General features: G+C 41.4%; 1 protein-coding gene across 2 annotated transcripts in view; it reads right to left on the bottom strand.

The window, feature by feature from the left end:
* LOC108920111 (rho GTPase-activating protein 7) overlaps positions 1–15,319 on the bottom strand; it is a 40,683-nt gene that overhangs the window by 12,091 nt on the left and 13,273 nt on the right. Inside the window, exon 1 of one of the 2 annotated variants that reach the window (XM_018728633.2) lies at positions 1,899–2,083. The exons of the other annotated variant lie outside the window; for it this stretch is intronic. Within the exon in view, the coding sequence (XP_018584149.1) occupies positions 1,899–1,911 (13 nt within the window). The 5' untranslated portion in view covers positions 1,912–2,083. Of the gene's footprint in view, positions 1–1,898; positions 2,084–15,319 lie in introns of those variants that run through there. 2 annotated transcript variants of the gene reach the window in all.

Here is a 15,319-nt window from a genome sequence, read left to right as displayed (position 1 = left end):
CACAAATTCAGTGAGGGCCTTCTGCCACAACGTCTTCCATCTCCCAAGCTTTTAAGGAGTATGTTAACATCGTCAGGACCCCAGGAGGAAGGGGTAAACTAAGTCTCCCGATGTGGTTTCATACCTTGAAAGCGTCTTTACAGAAACACGGCGCTACCGCCACTGTTGTTGCTCCCAGCTATGTTGGTATTTGCAAAGTGAGGCTTTATGGTTTATGGTTACATGAAATATGGAATTGCAAGTGTCACTAAAGTAGGCCCTTGAGAAAGCTTGCCAAATGTAACTCTCCATTGTGCCAGTCTCCTGGAGAACTCCATGTGTAGCTTATTAACAAAGGCTTCATTAAAAGTTTATAGAAATAATTAATTGAAATTTACTGCTTAACATTAAATGGGCTAATGTATGTAATCTAATTATGAATCGGATTTTTTTAAATTTAATTTGTTCATGATTTTTTCTACAAAAATTACACTATAGCGAGTCATATCAGTCTATACCGTGTTCAGTTTGAGGGAATAGATTTCTAAATTTTCTTTGACTGATAGGAACATTGACGCATAATGGCCCAACTGAGTAGCACACTGGCTAATTTATTTTCAGTATTTACTTCTTTCTGCCATATTTTGAAAGCCCACATTTTTGCTAAAGAGAATAAATATACTGTATTATGCCACAGTTTATCACAGTAGGCCTGCACTAAAATGTTTTTGGCCCACTTAATCACACACTAACATCATGAGTCAAATGACAAAAACTGATCCAGCTAGACAAAAACAGATACAACTGTATGGCTTGTTCAATGGAAGGATGAACCTCCTGTAATTTTATTCAAGGCTTTTAGGTAAATTTAATTTGAAAAGCTTTTCAGGTGTTTTTCTGATACCCTTCTTCACCCCATCAGAATCCATGCATGTTATGTGAATCAGAACCAGCCTGGAAGGGATTTGTGTAATTTGTGTAATTTTTTTTCCTTCCAGTCAGAGTTGGCAAGAAGCAAGGCATGAAATCATATACATAATTGTTCATGTGTTGGATTGCTAACAGTGATCTCTTTGCCAGAACACTAACATTATATACTCTCAATACCTGCCAAACCTCACTCATACCACACAAATCCACCAAAAGAAAGAAAACAGTCAGCTGTTCTGTAAGTATTGTGCTTGGTTTTCCATAAATTATTGGCTCTGATTTTATTTTAATACTGAGAAAGTTACATCAGGTTCTTCTGTCTACTAGTGTTTGTTTTCTTTTTGTTGGTTAGTAATAAGAAGTTTGGGAGGCTCATGATAACCATTCCGTACTGTAGTGAGGTGTGGTTGAATGTTCTCCTCTTTGGATTTATGTTTCAATATACGACAGTGGAATTAAAGTACTGTCAGATCATATGCTCATATATGCAGAAGAATCATAGAACCCTCATTATTACTGTATAGGATGAAAACAGGCTGAATTCAATTACAATTTAACACTGAGCACAGTTTGCAATCCCATTAAAATATAATTCAGTTCATGGGACAGTTTTGGTTAAATTCCATACACCATTGTAAAACATCAATGCCTATTCTAAAATTACAAATTCAGATGTCATTGAATCAAGTTAGTGTTGCAGCTCGCAAGTTGTTACTCACATTACTGCCGATTCATTTCAGACCATCATTTTATTTTCTTATTTCATTATCATTATTCAAATAAACCCCCTATTAGCATATCTTAACAATTTTAAACAAACTCTTTGTCAGAGACATTAAGAGACATACAGATAACTTCTGTATTATTTGCGTTATATGTTTAGAGGAAAAAATTCACTTCAGTAAAGGAAAAGAAATTTGTTAGTTTGTGTTAATTAAGTACAAATGCAGTAAATTTTAATTCCACATGAAGAAAATTATTTTACTTACTTGTTATTATCATTTGTGTGGAGTTATGTCTTATGAGCGCAGTAAACTTTGCAAAAAGTACATTGAAATGGGTTGTTTATCGGTTCTAAATAATGTAAAAAAAAAAAAAAATGCTTAGAACCAAAACAAAATAAAAAAGCAATGGCTACTTAAAAACCAGAACCAAAACCCAGTCTTCTTAGGCATATTTGGCATCGGAATGGAATCAGTACAGAAGAGTCCTCCCTCTCCCTTCAGTGGACCATACCAACTTTGCACAATTCTCAGAGGGTGTTTCCTAAAAGTCACTGCAGCTGAAAATGTCACCGTAATATATGGATTTAAAAAAAAAAAAAATCAGTAAACGTTATTAACCACCATAACTACCACCACAGTTCACAAAATTCAGACTTAAAATTATTTGGACACACCATAATTGGGGTCTTGGTATGTTCCACAACGCTTGTCTGCTGGTATTAGGATGACCTCAGATGTTCAGGCTGCCGGCACCTGGTCCTGGGAGCCATCCAGGGATAACTTTCTGATGTGGTCACGTATGATCTACACAGAATTGTATGAATCATATCTCCCACAGAGAAGGGAAAGATATGAGCTGTTGACCTTATGAAGGTTACCGTTGTGTGACACCATATAAAATATAGAGTGAGAAATACAGCCACTGAAGATATACTGGTTCTCAGCTACGAGAGCAGTGATCAGACTAATTCATGGACACTAAGAGATCTATTGGGACCTGTTTGCCAAACAGAGTCATAACTAGGTAACGCTACCGAACAAACCGCTAGCCTAGGAGTTCTGACCTTGGGGTTAAATGGTAATTGCCACTGGATGTGATCTAGTGTGAAACTGAGGTACCGCTGGAACTACTGCAGATAAAGACTTTGTGGATGAAATGTAAAGCTGTCATTCCCACCGCTGCTGAAATTATAACATTTAAAAATTTCCCTGAAAAGTTACCATATCAACATTCTGAAATGTAATAAAATCAGGCATTTCCAAAATACATGTTTGTAAGCAATTACACAGAGCTGTTACTTTTTCACATTACTTATGCTTTGCTTTAAAACCAATATATATAACTGTCTGTTTTTGATGAGAGAAAGGCAGCAATGTACATATTTTATTTGCTAATGCATCACTTTTGTTTACCGCAGAACAACCACTTCTTTTTTTTGCAAGTCACTCCACATCTCTTTCCAGAAACCTCTGCAGACATTTGTCACTTGACAATACTGTTTACCTGAAGGGTTCTGTTAAATTTTCATGAACTGTTTTGACACCTCGGGGTAATTACAGATCTCTTTAATGTGTGTTTTGTTATTCTGCTGTGTTTCAGCAAGACAGGATTTGTCAGTTTGCTGCACAGCAAATCAAGGGGAAACAGTCGCCGAGAGAATACGCACCAAGCTAGCCTTGAGATCAGACATGAAGGCTGCAGCAAACTAACTCATCCCACAGAAGCAAATAAAACAATAAGCTTTCCGACAGACTCACTGAAAAACACCAGTTGCCTTAGTTATTTGAATCCGTTTTCCCAAATTAGCTCATTTGTGGACTGGTTTGTTTATGACTGACAGCAGGCTTTGAATCTTTTTGTAGCCGCAATGATATTATTTGAACATTACAGGAGAGCAACGTTCAACTTAATTATTGTTCAGTATTTTTTCAGAAAGATAAGCTAAATGTTTGTGATTCTTAAAATGTGGTGACTAGCATTTTAAAAGGAATCGATGCTGTGCAGACATGAATTCATTTTTTTTTTTTTATGTAGAAATGGGGCAGCAGGTAGCATAGTGCTGGTGGTATAGTAATCAAGGTACTTACCTTATGCTGGTCCAGTAAAAATTACCCAGCTATACAAATCTCTGTAAGTCGTTTAACACTGTAGGTTGCTTTGGAGAGAAGTGTCAACTAAATGAATAAATGTAAATGAAACAGACCCTGATGATGTCACATAAGCAGAAACGGTGATGACGATGTGTGCGTAAATGAGGCGCTAATCCACACTATTGCTTAGTGAGCCGTAAGACAGAGATGCTCGGTTTGGCTCAAGCACAACCATTGGCAGCAGGGGTATCACCTCTGGTCAAAGCTCTCGAAACGTTACGTCGGCAAGGGAAAAGACAGAAACGTGAAAATCTCGGCCCCTTACCAGAAGAGTGATGCTGTACGTATACGTATGTGTGCGCTTGTATGAATGTGTATGTGAGTGCGACTTTGTGTAAATGTGGCAGCCCAGCTCCTTAAATTAGAAACAAGCTCTGAGTCCTCGAGCCAGTATTTCCGATGCTATAGGAAGCCCCCTGTTTCCTGGACTGCCTGCTCTCCACCTGGCATATTCTACGGACCGTGCTCTGAAAGTTCCTACCTTTCAATCATGGTGTTGTATATAAAAAAAAACACTCCCCTCCCCTGCCGACAAGCTGTGCAGAGGAAATGCTAAGGAAACAAATGCACCCCATTATTTCCTTGCACAGAAACGCATACAAGCAAAATGTATTTATGGTTCCTTTATGCTCTCTCTCACACAGACAGTCTCACACACACACACACACACACACACACACATACACACGTCCTTTCCTGTGTGCTGCTCTGCGTGGGCATTTGAAAAATGTGGTGTAAAATGTGCTGCACTATGCACACTGAGCGTAGCTCCAGATGCTGTGCAGAGCCGACGCCCAACAATTGCGTTGCGTAACATGGCCCGTGCTTCTTAGGGACCCATCCTTCTAAACTAATTGCCATGGAACACCCAAAGCAAAACAAACCGAGGGCCAAAGGCCATGCAGACCTCCCCTTGCCCCACCAGCCCCCTTACACATGTTCCATGTAGACTTCAGAAAAGACAAGGTTTTATTCACTTGGCAAGATCTCCACATGTATTTGTGGAGCTTTGTTTTTTAATCGAGTCTAACTGCTCTGCAGAAAGACCTCACTTGGGATCAGTGTACAGGAACTTTAAATGTCGCTTTGAAGAAGGGGGCTCGCTTTTAGACACTAGCATACTTCTTCTTCTTCTTCTTCTTATGCTTCTTCTTCTTATTATTATTATTAATAATAATAAGTCATTTAGCTGATGGTTTTTTACAAAGTGACTAACGATGTTAAACTACCTAAGCTCACACAGTGAGAAGGAGGTCAATTTGCACACCAAGAAAATATTTTCTCTACTTAAACAGATAGGAGTAAACAATTCATATTAATTGTTCATATTAAAGGTTCAACAAGATGACAAATGAAAGCATTCAGGTGTCTTTACCAAACCTACTAACATTGTGCTAACTAGGGGTACAACACCACAGTCAGGTCTTGCGAATCTTCTCCTCGCAGCATAAATGCTTGTTTGTTTAGTCATGTTTCATTCATTCATTCATTCATTCATTCATTCAGCTCCCGAGTTAATGCACCCTTTGATTGCAAGGTTAGGAGATAAGTTTCAAACCTGTTTCCTTTGATTGCAAGGCTATAATTTGTGATTTGTTGTAGGTATTTTAGAGTAATCCTTTTATGGTACATTGATATGTCCCAAGGAGTGAAAACATATGGGAGTGATCACTTATATTTTTACAATGTAATTTACAACTTTTCCCATGCATTTTCAGGTTTTACTCTCATCACAAAATGCTGTGCACATATACAATGTAGCGAAAAAAAGAATATTAGTATTAGATATTTAGTTTTCTTTGCTCTCATCAGTTTCAGCAGCCAAACACTTTGCAGAAAAACCACGATTGTTGCTCTAGGATCATAGTAGTTTTGTATGGAGCTTAAGTGATTCCTATTAGTAAAGGCTTGGCCTTTTTCTCACCCAGAATATGCCTGATAATCCTGCTATCTGGAGATCCACAGTGAGAAATGTCAGCACAAAGAACACACAATCCTTCCAACCAACTGGCCTTTACCACCGTTTACCAGAGAATTATACCAACTATCAAGTTTGAATGTCACCATTTATTTTGGCCTGTACAGTCAATGCTTTCAAAAACAGCTAATTTTTCACCTTCTTGATGATCCTAAGAGTGACTCAATCAAGGAGAAAAGCAATTTGACCTTTTAATTGCCAATAACCAATTTAAGTAGATGCTATTTGCTTTCTAGTTGAGACATAAATGGCATGAACATGGCATGTATGTATGTTAGGAAATGAAATGTTAATTTTCAAAGTACAAAAGCTGAGTTATTGTCCCTTAAGCGTTTATGGTTCATCGGTGCAAAACAGAGTGCTTAGCTAACATAATTGCATTTTTGTTGGCACAGTTCTTCTTAAAACTTGCATATTCTAAGTATAGAAACCTTTGTTTGCATTTCAGGCTCATTTTTCATATAGCTGCCACTGAGTTAAGTTTCTGAAGCGAGCAAACTGCATACAGATGTGTATTTTGATAATGTCAGCGCACATCTGGCTTAATCCTTGCGAATGAGGAGGTCACGGTGATAGTGTTTTCCCCCAGCTGCTCATACATTACACTTAGCGTAGAAATAATAACACAAGTGTAGCAATGACAGTGATTAAATGAATGCTCAGGCTGTGTGAAGCAGTCAGAAAAATTGGGGAGGATTGTTTTGCCTCTTCTCTCACTCTACCTTTTGTCTGAAGCCAGCTGCTCAACACACATACCTAGAGCTAAGATCCCGCAGTCTGCACACCAGGTATAGCCACATTCTCTAGCCAATTTCTCGTAATTGCCAAAATTTCAGTGCCAGCAACTGCAGACACGTTATACTCGTGCATACAAACAGAGGTATGAACGCCAGAACACAAGGCCTAAATACATTATCTTACTAAGAAAGGCTAATTCTGTGAATCTGATCACTCTAATATGACCTTTCTCTCACTTTCACTGTCTCTGGTACCTCTCTCTCTGTCTCACACACACACAAAGGCTTTCCTCTTCTTTTTCTCTTGGATACACATTTTCACCTAGAACATGCCTGTAACTATTCTCTGGATCTCTCTGAAATCTGTGCAAGAGCACTTTTAAAAATGTGCATTCCTTTGCTGTATGTGCTTGTGGGGTGTCATCTGGGGGTAGAACAACACAGTGTTGCTTCATTTCAATTAATCCAGTGGTATCTGTTGTGCCGGGTGCTCGCTACACCCTGGTTATCCTGCGTCATGGCAGCCAGTGGGAGACTGGTGCTCCTTGGAGGCCGAATGGAAGCATCAGGAATCAATATTTCCCCCATTTGCTCTCCAGACAAACAATATCATTTGCTGGAACAAACACACCGCGAACAGATAGTCACCAATGCAAATTCTGTTTGTATTCAGAGCCAGTGATTGTGCTGGAGATTTAATTATTTAAGCCATTGTAATATTTTTTTTTTTTACGAGGCTTGGTTATTACAGAATATTAACTCCTATCTGAGTTAGTGTTTATGGATTTTGATAAGCAGTCTCTGTGCGACTGCACTTTTTCATTGATAAGGAGAAGGGAGATGACTAACAGCTAGGTGCTCCTCATTCTTATGAATGAATGCGAGATTATTAAGTGAACACTCTAAAGATACTTGACCTTGGGAGGGAGGATAAACTAAGCAGAAGAAGGAACGGGTTGTGCTGTGTTGTGTTTGTGCGGTTCAATCACTCCCTGACATGGAATGTGACAAGAATGTAAAGGAAGATCTCCTCCTGCCAGCCCAACTCTCCCAAAGCCACACCCACAGCCCAGATGGAGGCCATGTCAATGGCACTGTAACTGAATGAGCTGAATGAATGTGGTAGAAGGAGTTCATTTCCTACGCTGCTTTCCTCGACAAGCCCCCTGCCCCTAACCTGAGTCTTCGTATAGAGAAGGTCAATAGATGCACCTTGGTTTTTTCCATCATAAATCATATTACCAAACAGGATTTAATGTCACTCTCCCACCCTCATATCTCCGTTATTGTAATTTTCACCTGGTCATCTAATACAATTTTGCACATTTTTCCTGTACACAAGAAGGCAAGGCAGCATGTGAGGCAACACGCATGTCTTTAGTCATTCTTATGAAACCATGAGAAGGCTGCCACTATTCATCCACAGATGACAGTTTACATTAATGGTCAGATGCCTTTTCAATGATACGGTGTAACTCATTCAGTACCACGTCTACAGGAAGCGCCTGTCATTCCAGCAATACGGTCTTCAGCCGAGTGGCCTTTCATAGACAGCGTGTCCGGCGGAAATCCCACACCCTGTCTAATTGGCTCCATCATGTTCCCAATGCTGAGCCAGGGCTCCTTCCTGTTTAGTCCCAAAGTAAATCCAGAAACAGACAAGCGAGAGATACAAATGCAAAAGTGCCTCCTTGACAGACAGGCAGAGAAAGAGATGAAAAGAAAATGAAGACAAGAATCTTGTGAGGACCTTCAGACACCACACCCTCGTGCTTTTCCTTCTCACTGTCATTTACCAGAATTAATCCTTTACCCTCAGACTGAAAAAGGTCTTATTAAAAAAGGCATCATATTCATCACTGCTTTAATACATGGTTTTAATATTACAATATGTGTTGGGCACGACTCATAATGCCCTCTGTGGAACATAAGTGATCTCATGCCGTCTGGATCCATTAAAGCTTTGATGGGTGAAAAGACAAATTTTCACCAAAAATAATCTTTCAGTATTATTGGTGTCATACCCATAACACACTGATTATTATACATTATTCCTGCTATATTACCCTGTCAATACCGTGTGCGCTTCCTAGATGACCAGTGTGGCGTAGTGGCTCTATCTTCTCATGTCCCTGGTTTTTTGGGAATTCATGTTTTTTGTTTCTGCATTCTTTTTCCAGCATCACCTCTGTGCAATGCAATGCTTTTTGAAAACATTGATAACTTCTGTAATGCATGCATGCTTGTTTCCTTCTCTTTTAAATTTTTTTATTGCCTCATTACTTTTATGTTATTTTTGGCACAGGTATAATGGAAGAAATAGTTCAGGGAATTCTGAGGACCTGCATTAAAAATTAATTTACGAGACTGTGGATTACAGTCTAGGTGCGGACTGATAGGGCAGCGACGTCCCAGACAGGCATTTCGGTGCGACACTTGGCCGTATCCCCTTTTTTTTGTCCACGTTTGCCTTCCCCAAGCCCCTTTGTCTTCTGGCTGGGGTCCAGGGTTTTCCAGCGACTCGTTGCTTCTGACTTCTATGGGAGGACGCGTGGTCTGTGGTTGAGCTGCGGCTGCTGCTGGTGAGTGCCGCGCACCTGGAGCTCCCGAGCTGCTTTGAAGAAGTGGCTCCCTCTCCCGGGAAAGGAGTGGTGTGTCGCACCTCCGCGCTGCATGTATGTGACAAAGCTCCCAGGGAAGGAGACGCCATGCTTGAGTGGGCCCTCGGGATTGTGAGGTGCAGTCAAAGTCTTTTTAAGGTGGCTTAGAACCGTACACACGCACAGAGAGTCTCTCACACACACACACACACACACACACACACACACACACACACACACACACACACACAGATCCTTCTGGCTTTCTGTTTGTCCTGCTCTCCCTTATTATACTGTATATATTGCCGCATACATAAAGATGCATTGGGAATATAATAAGAAGCAGAAGGCAGCTTTAAGTATACAAAAAATTGTTGTGAATGTAATTTCTGTCCTGCTATTTCAAGGGTGTTAAAAAATGTGAGATTTTCTTCCCAGCCCTCCTTTGACAGGCCAGACCGCAGGATGACAGCCTTCCTTGCAGGACAGGAAGCCGATACCTGTCTTTTCCCTCCCAAGGTGCTCTGCCAGCTCCCCGGAGGGGATGGGGCTGGTTTTTGATTAAAATGTCATACGTTTTTTTTAATATTGAAAATCTTTACCTGCTAAAGATCATGGCATTAAAGACCGGCCTGGTGCATAAACAAGAGACAAGTAAACAACGGTGAGCGAAACGTTTCTGAAATTATTTTGACCCAAACTGTCCTGCCTTGGTGCTCATGCTGCCAAATGTCATTGTTGCGATGGCCCATTCATCAAAAGGGAGAGTGACACGAGCTACGGTCGTGGGTGGTCCACGATATATGCCAGCCTGCATCCTGTGTCACGCACAGATCTGCCACAATTGCATTCCTTGCATTTTTTGATTGGTTCTTCTCAAGTAATGAGATTACCACCTCTCTATTCCACTCACACACAGTTATCCAGACTGGTATATGAAACAATGAGAAACGATTATGCTTACAGCTGTGGGTTGACACAGGTTAGTGTCACCGGACTGTCAGTCTGCCCCGACAATGGATGCTTCCAGCATTTACCACTAAATGATACCATATAATGTCATGAGGGAACCACCACTATTGTATATTCTCATAATAAATCAAGCTCTGCGCAGCATTGCTTCTTATTCTGGATGTTACAAAAATGAGTGATTACCTAACGCAGCCACTTTGTTTTGTCAGCATCCAGCTGGCATTCAAAAATCAAAGATGTGCAGGCATGTTTTATTTCTGCAAAAAAGCTGAAGTTTTTTTTTTTATCAATATAAATAATGATGCCGTATCCTTAATGGCTATAGTTTCTGACAGTTATGTCAAGAGCTGATTGAAAAAGATTGACAAACCCACATGACGAGTTGTGACTGAATGCTTCCTCTGGCAAAATTTAAGAAAAAACTTTAAAAAAAAAAAAAACCCTTTTTTTTTTTTTTTTTTTTTTTTTTTTGCGGTACTGCATATATAAATATTAACCTTCCTCTGCAATTGCAATCAAATTAAATTAGAGACTATATAGATTATATGTAAGAATTCCAATGTTAGAATGCTTCTTAAAAACATTGTAATGAGGACTTTCGGCATGAGTAAGAGTAGCACAAGCAAGATTCCGTTCCAAAAATAAATTTTAGAAGTGCCAACCATATCATTTCTGTATTCAAACAGCAATATGGTGAAGCATTTCCAGAGGCACAAAGAGAAAGATGGGGGCAGAAACGATGAACTCAGAGGAAAACAAATTAATGTTTTGACCTCAGGACTGTGTTTTAGATTGGCCATGCACTCCCCTTTTCCTCTGGTGGGTGTCAAACTGTCTTGTTTCTCAGGAACGGATGCACAACTCGGCCAACCCCTGAGTGACTCTGAGACACAATTGGGAACCCCAGGAACCTGCCCCTGTGCTATAGTAGGGGTGGGGAGGAGGAATCACGACAAGCACTACAGTCCTGCACCACTCCGGTATCGTCCTCCATGCATCAGGCACACCATGCTGCCTCCTGTAGGTGGGACATGGTGCTGAGTTGGTGCAAATGGCTGCATGAGACGGTGGTGCACATTTCCTGGACCTGGGGCCCAGGCAAGGCAGCATGGCATTGTGCAATGCGGCACAGAGCAGCTGGAGCTAGCTGAGTTTTTGCCTTCTTGCCATGGATACAATGCCATTGTGAGCTGCCAAGAGAGGTCCTGCGTGTCCTCAGAAGAACTTAGGCCAGAAATTGAGGGCCAAAGACAGAAGGCCAAACCCTGGGAGCCAAAGATCGAAGGCCAGAGAACACAGCCGGGGCAAAATGTGCTAACCAGGACAACTCTCCTCCTCAGCTTGGGAGAGCACACAACAGCTGGCCAGGAGACCAACAGGTAGCATAAGGATTTTTTATGGGCTCGTAACCAAAGGCTTGGTGGTTCAAGTCCCAGGAGGGGTCCCAGAGCAAGGTACATAACTGCAATTGCTTCAGTAAAAGATTCAGCTGTGCAAGTGGGTAAATTTAAGTGCTGCGTGAGTGGGTAGGCTCGTTCACTCACCCACTGTTGTTAACCACTTGTTGCAGTCAGTGTCACAGCAGTACATAGCCTGTCAAAACCTTTCTCTTTTACTTACCCAATAAAAAAGCAATTAAATAAATAAGTACGAAAGACAGAAAAGAAAAAATGAAATGAAAAACCAGTAAAAAGGTAACAGTTGCGATCAGAATCTGCTGGATGGCTGTAACTGAGCAGGACTGGCACCTCCATCTGCAGTGGCTACAGCCCCGATCCCTATACACCCCCGGCCCCATTGTGCCGATTTGATGGAGCCGCTGGGAGCCGAGAGTCCATTTCATAATGGGCGCCAGACTGAGGAATTTGGAAGATTCCCCCTGGCCTTGCAAATCCGCTCAAACTCTCCCTGACTGTCCTCCAAAGACAACTTTGCTGACTTCGGTGCTGCTCCATGGCCACAGCATCTCCCTGAGCTTGTTAGGTCAGCCAATCCCAGGCCCACTCTTTGTGTGACCTCTCATTTGCCCACTGTCATATCAGCCAATCACAAGCCTACTTTCATGTCGGTCAATCACAACCTTGTGGTCATGTCAACGAATCACTGGTATACGCCATTGAAAGCCAGTCACAGGAATCCTCTCAATCCTCAGTCCTACTCAAACATCCACTCTCAGGTCACCCAATCACAAGCCCACTCTGATGGCAGACAACAATAGGCCTCTTCTATCCCCAGCTATCCACACATCTTCTATCTAATGAGCCATTCACAAACGCACTCTCCGATCAGCCAATCACAAGCCCCGTCTTTCTTCACTTTCTTGTCTCCGCTCTGATCAGCCAATCGCAGGCCCCATCTTTCTTCCGTCACTCGCTTGTCTCCGCTCTGATCAGCCAATCAGAGGCCCTCTCTCTGTTTGCCCACTCACACTCGTATAGGCAGCTCTTTATGACCACTGGCTCTTTCCAGGCTTATCAGGAAATCAGGCTCTTGCTGCTGCACTTCTAGTCTTTTTTTTTTTTTCCCCGGTTAGCCAGCACATGACACCTTTTGGGTTCCGGTGCTGCCTGGTTTTATGAGATTCGTTTCTTTAAGATAAGGAGCGTCTGCATTGAGAAAACACTTTAGTCCTGGGGCAGATGAGATCCAAATACTACTGGATAAGAAGGTCAAAGGACTGAAGTGTGCAACGGAATACAGCTGAGTGAGAAGGAACTGAAAAAAATAATGTTGTTTTGCTGTGGAAAAAAGTTTACGAAAGGAAAACTTTCAAATCCAATTGAACTTATAATATACACAGACTGAATTGGAAAAGGATAGGGGGCAAAATTTAATATATTGAAGATGGAGGGGCCTCCTGTATTGGAGAGGGCAGAAGTGGGGGGCTTGGAGAACAGAAAGAGTGATGATGCAGTCACTCCTCCATGCCTTACGTCTATCTTGTTACTGATCTGCTGTCAGCTTAAAGCCGGCCACAATTAATACCACAGCTCACTGCAATGACACGAACCCCCCAGCGAACATATTCCCAAAGCAAGTTCTTGTGCTTTGGCAGGTTATGAAGTTGCTATGGAACAAAACTTGTGACTGAGAAGCTGGAAGTTCAAATCCTGCTGAGAAATTGCTCTTAAGATGAGTGCCATTCCTGAACCGGCTGGTGTCGCAGACTATGATACGGGGAAGTATAAAAAACGGGAACTGTGCTAATTTAGAAGAATGTGTCTGCTGAACAGACAAATGTTGTAAAGTAGTAACATTGGCTTTGCTCTCCCTTTGGTTAATGGCATAATGAAACCATCTGATGACGGTCCAGCGTTTAATGGATGGCTGGAGTTATTTTGTAAATAGGAGGGGAAACCAAGATTTATTTAAGCTGCTTGGCAAGAGAGAGAGAAAAAAAAAACTATTCAAAGTTTAAATTGCATCGCTTTGTTAATTTTGTACATCTGGATTTTGCTGGAGCAGTTCAGGTTAGGTAAGGAGATCAAAAGTCCAACAGTAGAGTTCTTGCTGATCCTAAAAACTTATGGCAATAACTCCAAGACCTAGGAGGCAGATAGTTTTTGCAGAGATGAAAGAGAAGCAAACAAATATTGCTAGGATGTGGTGAAGGTGATCGAGTTTCTGTGCGGTTTTGTAATGCTGAGTAGGAAGAGAGGAAGAGGTGGGTTTGAGGGGGAGCGTTTCAGCTGGGCGATGATACAGCGTAGCTGCAGACAATCATTTTTAAAGGGCCGTGTCTTCGGCATCTCAGTGCTTGTACCAGCCTAGCGTTTGGCACCACACTTCCTCCGTGTCACAGTGATGAATTGGATCGTTCCTCTGCCTCGCTCAATGCTATGAACTGTGACACACGTGGAAGAGCCCCGAACTGTTGTTAAGAGCCCCCGACAAGCTCTGCACCCTTAGGCTTTCGGTCACCTTGGGTTACAACGCCAGCACTCATTTATGTTGGGTGTTGGGTCAGCTTGCCATGCTAGCTGAACCAAACACTATCTCACTTCTTTGTTGCTTATGCCCTTCAAACAGCCGAAACACAAGTGCACAGAGCATAGGTAAATACTGACATTATCATCCGTGTAGTTGCCTCACAAGGTCTTGACCACACATCTGAATGTATATTAAATGATATTGTGTAAATAATGTGCAAATGTATTCAGCTGAACTTCTATGCTCTACAGACTACAACTGCAAGCCATTTTTGTTGTGGGTGCTACAAAATGTCACATGACGAACGGCAATATAAATCCCATTCATGGTTATTAAACAAAAACAGTTGTCTAAGGCACAGTGATAAAGTAGAACATGCAACAAACAACTATGCAAGCATTCAAAAGCAAAGAGCCACAACAGATGGATTGCGAACCAAAAACTGACAAAACAGCAGCCGCAAAGCATTGTGGGAAGAAGTGATGTATGGTAGTCCTTCGGCGCCTTCACAGTTTTAATTCATGTCCGTTAAAAACTGTGATAAACCAAGAAGAGAAACATTTTATTGCAATGCTGTAAAGTGGTGAGAATGTGCATCGTCCCAGAGGCTGTTTATCGAATTCAGTGACTTGGGTGGGGAGGAGGCGCCGTCATTTGCATGGTAATGTCCTGAGATCACTGCTTGGCAGCCCTCCTGTTTGCCATGGTCAAAAACTTCACAGATTTTTATTTCGTCAACAAACTCAAGGGAAGAAGTTTGGCTTTTCCGTTGCCGCAGTGTTACGAACACCTAATTGAATTGGTACCGCATCTATTATGAGGCCTTGAGTGGTTTTAAAAAGCAAGCATTAGCGAATTGAATTAACCAGTTGGTCCTTCAAGAAATCTATTCATCTTTCTGTTTTATCTGTTCACTGCTGGGGTCATAGTTTTATAACATTAACACAGGAAATTCAGCACTTGTTCCTATATATTTTTTTAAAAATTAATATTCGTTTTTGTTTTGGATTAAAGGATTACAGCCCGTTTTGATTATTTTGTACCAGCATGTTTAGGGAATGGAGCCTTTGGCTACATGTCAGCTGTGAACAATCTGGCAAATGAAAGCAATCATCTTAAAAATGAATTTGCTCAAAGTGCGATTCATGCGGTGCAAATGAATCGGTAGCAATTTTTTGATATGGCAACACAGTGGTGCGGCGTTAAAAATGCACGGAACGATGGAGTGAGAATGACTCCATTAACTAGTGTGAGGTGTAAAAGAGAAGATAATTCCAGCAGCCTTAGTGGAATTTTTTATTCGGAATTGTGAAAATG

The sequence above is a fragment of the Scleropages formosus genome, chromosome 14 (assembly GCF_900964775.1).
Source record: "Scleropages formosus chromosome 14, fSclFor1.1, whole genome shotgun sequence".
NCBI lineage: Eukaryota > Metazoa > Chordata > Actinopteri > Osteoglossiformes > Osteoglossidae > Scleropages > Scleropages formosus.
The sequence above is the reverse complement of the archived record's forward strand: the minus strand, read 5'-3'. Positions and strand labels throughout refer to the sequence as shown.